At 50.5% G+C, this 7998-nt stretch overlaps 1 protein-coding gene across 1 annotated transcript; it reads left to right on the top strand.

Annotated features, from left to right (window-relative positions):
• The first annotated feature begins 722 nt into the window (after positions 1-722).
• LOC144761945 (ankyrin repeat domain-containing protein 9-like) lies at positions 723-7653 on the top strand. The gene has a single exon (XM_078647130.1). The coding sequence runs from the start codon at positions 1406-1408 to the stop codon at positions 2291-2293; it is 888 nt and encodes a 295-aa protein (XP_078503256.1). The 5' UTR covers positions 723-1405; the 3' UTR covers positions 2294-7653.
• Positions 7654-7998: the final 345 nt, after the last annotated feature.

Raw genomic sequence — 7998 nt, 5'->3', positions numbered from 1 at the left:
CGCGTCAGGGTGCATCTGGATATATGGTACGTGAATTCTTTAAGTTTGTTTGAAGTCAGCCGATTACAGAGGGCAGGTAGGTCAACGAAGATGTTGACGCTAGAGTTGCTAGGGGTTTATCTAAATGTAAATACGTTGCCGTTGGAAGGAGGCCTGGGGGCCTTTGCTTTAGCTCGCGTGTAAGTCCCCTCGGGTGTGCAAACAATAAGCAAGGACGCTGGTTTAACGGGATTTGCAGGATCTCGCAGCAGTGAGATTGTATCTCCATGGACAGTCTTGGAAGCCGGAGGAACGCGCTCGCCTTCACCCGCCTGCCCCCGAGGTGCCAGACAGCGCCCCGTCATCATCCCGACCCAGACATGCGCGCCCGCGCGCGGGGGTTGCCAAGGGCGTTCGTGGTCCTGTTGCAACCAGATGCCGGGTTTCTTAGCAGCAGATATCTGTCGGGGAGGGAGGGGTTAAGCGAGCCTAGGAAATGGTGCGTCTGTGAATAAAACCACTGCAGAGCGCGCGCGTGTGTGGAGGGGAGCAGGAGGCGAGAGCTGCAAGGCGCTTAGCATCCTCTGAAGGTCGTCGCAGCGCGTCCTCAGCACACGGACCCGGTGCACCGGAGGGCAGTGCCAGGGTACTGGATCATCGAGGCACACGGCCCCAGCGCTGGGGGTGCGGCAGCACACGGCCTCGGCGCTGGGGGGTGCAGCAGCACCGGGACCCCGCCTGTGTGTGGAGTGTTGGACTGGCTGAATGCAGAAACGGCAGCAATACGCGGAGACGGTTATCTGCGGGGCGCTGCCACTGAAGCGCACCAAAAGCGCTGGGCGAGCAACAGAGCCAGGCAAATCTTACTGTCATTAAAGCGCACTGAGGCGGTGGGGGAGACGGGGCAGTGGAGCGTTCCTTATTGGGGGAGCTGGACTCACAAAAGCGCACTGCATCGGAGGGTGAGGAGGAGAGAACACGTCGTGGGTGCTAGAATCAGGAAATCACAACATTCCTGCGTTTTGGAGCAGTGGTCCCAGGTATCATCTTTCTGTAGTGCGCTTTAAACATTAAAACGCACGGTGCTGAAAGGGGAGGCAAGAAGCAGCGGGGCCGGCATGCATCTCACACTAGGGTACGTGGCCCATTAAAGCACGTGCACGTGGATTCGGATGCATCAGTGAAGAACTGAGGGAGCTTGGGTCATTCATTCTGACAGCACCGGAGGAGGGGCGGTGATGCTTGGGCCCACCTCATGAGGTGGTGCTGAGACCCCTGAAGGCGCACCGTGGGCCTGGGACCCCCGGCACCCCTCAAGGCGCACCGTTGGCCTGGGCCTCCCGGCACCCGTGCTCAGCCTCGGTCTGGGACCTCCAGCACCTGTGCTCAGCCCCAGCCTGGGGGCGCCCCCCCTCCTCGGGGCGCCATGTCCGGCGGCCAGGCCGGCCTGCAGGAGGAGCAGAGCCGCGAGTGCCGCTTCCTGTCCTACATGTTCTACCAGGCGGTGCGCGACCAGAAGCCGGTGTGGACGCTGGAGGACATGCGCACCATGAAGTGCTTCTACTGGGAGGAGAACGCCAGCGAGCGCTGCTACTCGCCCTCCGAGGCCATGCTGTACGCCGTGGTGCACGACCACCGGCCCTACGCGCAGCACCTGCTGGCGCACTACCCCGAGGAGGCGCTGCGCGTGCCGGGCGAGAAGTTCTGCTGCTGCCCCTCGTCCGCGCCGCACCTGGCCATGGCCGTCACCTACGACCGGCGGGACATCCTGGCCATGATCCTGGAGGTGGCGCACCAGCGGCGGCCCGGCCTGGGCGCCTACCTGGACCGCACGGGCTGCTCGCACCTGGAGGACGGCAAGACCCCGCTGCACCTGGCCTGCGAGCTGCTGCGCGCCGAGACCATCCTGGTGCTGCTGGGCAACGGGGCCTCCCCGCGCATCCGCGACGGCAGGGGCCTGACGGCGCTCGACGTCATCCTGGAGCAGCTCTGGGACTCCAAGGTCAACGTGGAGTCCAAGAAGCGCTGCCTGGAGCACCTGCTGCTCTTCCGGCCCAGCCTGCAGTTCAAGATGCGGGCCGTGCTGCGGGAGCACCCGGGCTACTGGACGGCGCTGCTGGGCGAGGACAAGTACGGTTACCTGGTGGGCCGCAGGCCGGCCACGCTCTTCCTGCGGGCCATGCAGACGGTGCTGCAGTGCCTGCCGCCCGCGCACTTCCCGCGCAGCGTCCTGCAGCTGCCCATCCCGCACGCGCTCAAGCCCCTGCCCGCGCACTGCAAGAAGCTGCAGCCCGAGAGCATGCAGCCCATGTAGGTGTGCATGACGGTGCCATACATGGACACGCACGCCTGACTGGACTATATATCACACACACATATATAACTTTCCATGGGCCTACGTGCGCGCGCATAGGATGGATTACGGGTATCTGTGCATTATGGTCTTATAGGATGCTTGGTGCATTTGTAGGGCACCCTCCTCAAATGTAACATATTTTCAAACACAAATCTTTGGAGGGGCTTTGTGACATCATAGCTAAGGGGATAGGAAGAGAGATCTGCATATGTCACGAGAACTCCGAGCTGGCACTGTTGAACCATACTACATAAGTTACCTGTTACATGTTTTTGATAATACGTGTCTTTTCAAGTAGGTACATGGGTACTGAAAACATCACTCCCGACATTTCTAGGCTGCCCTTGGATTACTTGGAAACTGCAATTCACGCGGATTACACAATCCTCATTAATGACAGCAAAAGTCTCGTGGAATGACATTATTCCTATGAAATATGGGTTCAAAATTCAGCCATGATAGGGCAATAACAAAAGCCAAACATTCAATTAGTATGCATTTATAGTTGGATGTCTGTATGTATACATATTTCTATATATTTAACATGTGTATATTTATTTGTATACGCACACACCAGATGTATACAAATACATTTGCTCACACATATTTCTATATTTATATATCTGTATAGATGGACATGAGTATAAGGTGCAATATGAAAATGTGTGCAGACACCGTCCTAGAGGCTTGCGAAGATGGCCACAGTCTCACGTAGGCACATATATTATTCCACGTCATACGGTGGAAAAAAGACGTCTGTCAGCTTGGAGTGATGCCTGACACAGTGACCACCTTTGCAATATTCAACGTCACAGAGAGGGGTCATTCTGCAAAATGTATATATAAGTGTACATACAAGTACATGTACATATATATTATACTGCTGGTATACATATACACATATACAATATATATGTACATATGGCGACGGTTTTATTTCCCACAGATGACATTTTAGTCACCCACAGGCATGAGTACTTGTCACAGAAAAGGCTCAATTTATTGTGCATGCGGAGCAAGGCGAATACTATGCATTAATGAATACTAAATACGATTTTTAATAGTTACTAATAACTTCGGAATCAAAAAAGGGAAGCATGTGATTGCCTCGTATTCCCACTGCCCGAGAGCTGAAACTGAGTCTCCAGAAATGGACAGTGTCCCCCGCTTTATATGCACACTTGAGGATTTCGTGTTCCCCCTGGCTACGTCATCACGTACGTATTTCTGGCGTGGAACGGCGGTGACTGAGAGGACGCCCCACGCGCAGTGTTCTTGGAATCTCAGAGGGGCTCCACTCTCTGACAGGTGGGCGGGAGGAAGGGATTCCCCGTCTGCAGTGTCACATCTGAAGAGAAAACCACATGGGAGGCCTACACTGGCCTGCTTACTGTCTTTTATCATGTTTTATAATTATTGCCTTTATTTTACTGTCCGCTAAGAATGTGTTTCAGTGTTTTAATGCATAATGACAAGGAAAGGTAGGAAGGGAAATTTTCGTTTTCGGCGGGCTTGGTGTAGGACCTCCAAAGAATGAATGCCCAGACACTTACCCACCCTGCTGCTGTGTTATTTACATGTGTTGCTCGAGGAGGCCTGCGGGAACATGTGGCCGGTTCTGATTGTCACTTTCACAGGTGTTCTGAAAGCCCGGGCCATTTCAGCGGGCGTTTGGAACTCAGCCTGCTATATAGTGACTGAGTTGAGAGATTTACTAACAGTGTTAACTATTGTGAGAGAAGCTCAGTTTGCCAAAGGAGGCCCCTAGCTGGTAATCAGTCGGGATAATAATGCACATTTCATTCTTTCTTTGACATGCTCATACCTCAAAGGAGATGTTCTGTGCAGCCATATCTGTGTATATGTGCACCTGTCTGCGGGTACCAAACTAAAGGCAGGAACATGTTTTTGTACAGATACATGTTAATATGCAGGCAGGTATCTGTGTGCACACATTAATTTGCAGGCAAATATCTGTGTGCATGGACATATTTATGTGCAAGGAATTGTATGTGTGGTGTTACCCATCTGTGCGCAGGGGGAGATCTGTACGTGGGTATCCATGTGTGTGCAGGTAGAGGACACATCTGTATGAGGGTATGCATTTGTGTGTGTGGAGTTAGAGGACACATCTGTATGAGGGAATAGGGGTACATATGTATCTATTTACAGATAGATATATGTTCCTAGGCATCTCTTTATATTTGTTCATTTAAACATGGACCCGTTTTGTTGTGGGCAGAATTCCACTCTGGGGCCATTTCAAAGTGCCTACCTGTTCCTGTACCTGTGTATGTATTCATTTAAGGGTACATTTCTGTGTGCCAGTACACGTCTGTATGCATTCAGATACACACACACAAACACACGCACACTGTGCTGGTATCGCATATCAATGTATCAGTGCCCATGCCCCTATCGCCATGTATGTTTATATGGCAGTGCAGCTATTTCCTTACATTTATGTTCGTCGGTGTAAATCAGAGTGCGAATGCAAATGTATACCTGTAAATGTCATTCTGTGTTGTGCATCTGTGTGCGGGCACGTCTATGTGTAGGTGAATTTCTCTGGAAGGTATTCTTGTGTTTAAGTTGATGTACATAGGTAGATATCTAAAATCGTATATAACGGCACAGGGAATGTATCTTCAGGCAGGCACATTTTTTATTTATCATACATCTCTTTATTCATTACTGTATTTATCTACGATTTCGTTGTAGGATGCATGTCAGATCGATGCCAATTCAGAGTGCTCGTGTGGGGAAATAGATATATGTGGCCAACTCTATCTATCTATCTATCTATCTATCTATCTATCTATCTATCTATCTATCTATCTATCTATCTATCTATCTATCTATCTATCTATCTATCTATCTATCTATCTATCTATCTATCTGTCTGTCTGTCTGTCTGCCTGCCTGCCTGTCTGTCTGTCTGTCTGTCTGTCCGTCTCTCTGTCTGTCTATCAATCTCTCTGTCTGTCTATCTATCCATCTCTCTGTCTGTCTATCTATCCATCTCTGTCTGTCTATCTATCCATCTCTCTGTCTGTCTATCTATCCATCTCTCTGTCTATCTATCCATCTCTCTATCTATCCATCTCTCTGTCTATCCATCTCTCTATCTATCCATCTCTCTGTCTATCTATCCATCTCTCTGTCTACCTATCCATCTCTCTGTCTATCTATCCATCTCTCTGTCTATCTATCCATCTCTCTGTCTATCTATCCATCTCTCTGTGTACATGCATGTCTCTCTGCCGGCACATCCGTGTTAAAATATACCTACTTGCGTGAGTGCAGATATGTCTGGGTATATATGATCTGTGCCTAGGTATATGGCTGAGGTCTGTGTAGACATGCATCTTCAGATATGTATCTAGGAATAGATATGTGTGGGTACGGGTGCCCATGTGTACGTGTATATCCGTCTGAGGGCAGATATCTTCGAGTACCCGTATGTTGTGTGTGTAGTGATGTATCCAGGTGTAGATATGTCCATGCACATGTTCCTTGGCTAGGTATATATCTGGGGGCGCACAGGGGCGCATCTGTTCTTAGGTATATAACGGCCCCCTTCATCTGTGTACAGCTCAGCACCCTTGTTTAGTTAAATCCCCGGATGCACATATCTGTGTGGGGGCGTGTATCTCTGGGTGAGTGTCAGTGTACACGTGGGGCGGGTATATCTGTGTACCACGGCGCACACCTCGGAGTCGCCGCAGTACGGCTGTGATGTGCCATATTCCTTGCAGTGTTGTCAGTGGGGCTGTTCTCCTTATGCAGTACGCTGCACTGCAGCACATGGGAGTGATATTGCATCGTCGAGGTGTCTGATCTTTGCATTATGCAATGCTGTATCCGATGACGCAGTCTGTATTACCGAACGCCATTATTATGCAATTAAAGTAAATCAGTGTTGTAGCCCATCTCAGTACCGCAGTGTAGCGGGAGCAGCGTTGTCCATCTCGCAGTGCAGTGGCAGCTGGCCCCTCGACAGCGCCAGGTGCTTCAATATGGCGTCTGCAGTGGTGATGGGGTGCGCGGGGAGGGCGCCCTCCTCTCCATGGGGTCCCAGCGGTGCTGCTGGAGGGTGGACCGGAGGGGAGGTGCACTGCTCGGGGCGGCGATGCTGCGGGGACTGCCTGCAGCTGCTCCTTGCTTCTGCTCGGTCCCCGATGCCTGTCAGGGAGGGAGGGGCTGCAGGCAGGCTGCATCTCACACGCCAGTCAGGGAGGAGGCTGCAGGCAGGCTACGCCTTACACGTCTGAGATGCAGTGGGAAACACGTGAAACCACAGCTGCTCCTGTTTTTTTTTAAATTCTAAAGGAAAATGGTGCAATGAAATCCAATAAACTGAATATGTGGTGTATTGCTGAGAAGATTCGTGTCCTGCTGAGCTGAGACAGATAAAATATATAACATTACTTGTGTTGTTGGTGTTGTGTTTCTGTACGCGGGGGTGGGGGTGAGCACGAAAAGGTTCTGCATGTAAGGAAGTCTGTCTGCAGGTCACACAGGCCTAGAGCTCTGGATGTTAGCCACCATCACCAGAGGAGGGCGCCATCAAGGCCTCGCTACGAGAGTAATCACCGTCTCCAGTTGTGCATGAATGTTGTTAGGGGACAGGACACCTGTACAAAACACACACCATGAATGTGGGTGCATGCACTAACAGCACTTTCCAAGGGGCAGGTTTCAGCTGAGGACATGTATGCTGTGAAAATCTGCAGCGTTCAGTGATCTGTCATTAAACAGGCATATTCTGCCTCATCTGTTTTCCTGCTCAGAAGTCCCTGCTTTTTGAGGTTGTACCGAGCAGCATCAGATGGTACCCAGCTTTACAGGTAGACTGACAGAACTATCTCTCCTGGTCCCAATAACAGTTTACAAAAATCTTTAGAAACTGGTGAACCCATCCATGGATTCCTGCAGCGTGGAAGGATAAATGTGGAAAGGAAAAGCAACACCTTTGGTACCCATGTTAAGCAATAACCAAGGCACACCCAAAAAGAAAGGTCTTATCCTAGACCAGCTTGTCCTGTTGCCCTGAGCAATGCTGATCCAAGGGGACCCCTTTAGTATTGAACCAACAAGAAGACATGTTTAGTACAGTATTGCAGGACCACCAAAGATTCAGGACATGGCCGACAGCATGCAGATTAACCTCGCCTACACCTTGAATGTATTTATGAAACTTTTTTGGAAATGCACTATGATGAAAAAGATTAAGATGTACTTTGATTTTAAGTTTTTTTAGAAGTATGCATTTTAATTGAAAGCTGCAGGAGAAGTGGCTTCTGTACCGGTGAGAAATCCCATAGTGGGGATATCCGCACCATTCGCTCTTTACCAGGCTCACCCCTCTCCCAGTAAGACACTTACAAATGATTGATGTCCTCTGCGTAGCTTTATTATAATACCACATTCCATTTCCGTTGTGGATGAAACTTCCCACATTTACCATTTATTAAATCCACACATAAATGCTGCGCCCATACATATGCGCCACAGTTTACCATATATATACAAATTGGCATCTCTAGAGGAGTGTTGTACCAGCAGGACACAACACCACCCCTTTCCAAGCCACCAGCTACTAGGGTAGAGCCAGAGAGTCCAGGACCACCAGCAGGACGGCCCCCTCTCCCGCCAGCCTA

Source organism: Lissotriton helveticus, chromosome 6, assembly GCF_964261635.1.
Source record: "Lissotriton helveticus chromosome 6, aLisHel1.1, whole genome shotgun sequence".
In the NCBI taxonomy this organism is placed as follows: Eukaryota; Metazoa; Chordata; class Amphibia; order Caudata; family Salamandridae; genus Lissotriton; species Lissotriton helveticus.
This window is presented reverse-complemented; position numbering and strand designations above follow the sequence as displayed.

Excerpts from the sequence above, each read along its gene's own strand:
- LOC144761945 (XM_078647130.1), top strand. The coding sequence starts at position 1,406 with ATGTCCGGCGGCCAGGCCGGCCTGCAGGAGGAGCAGAGCCGCGAGTGC.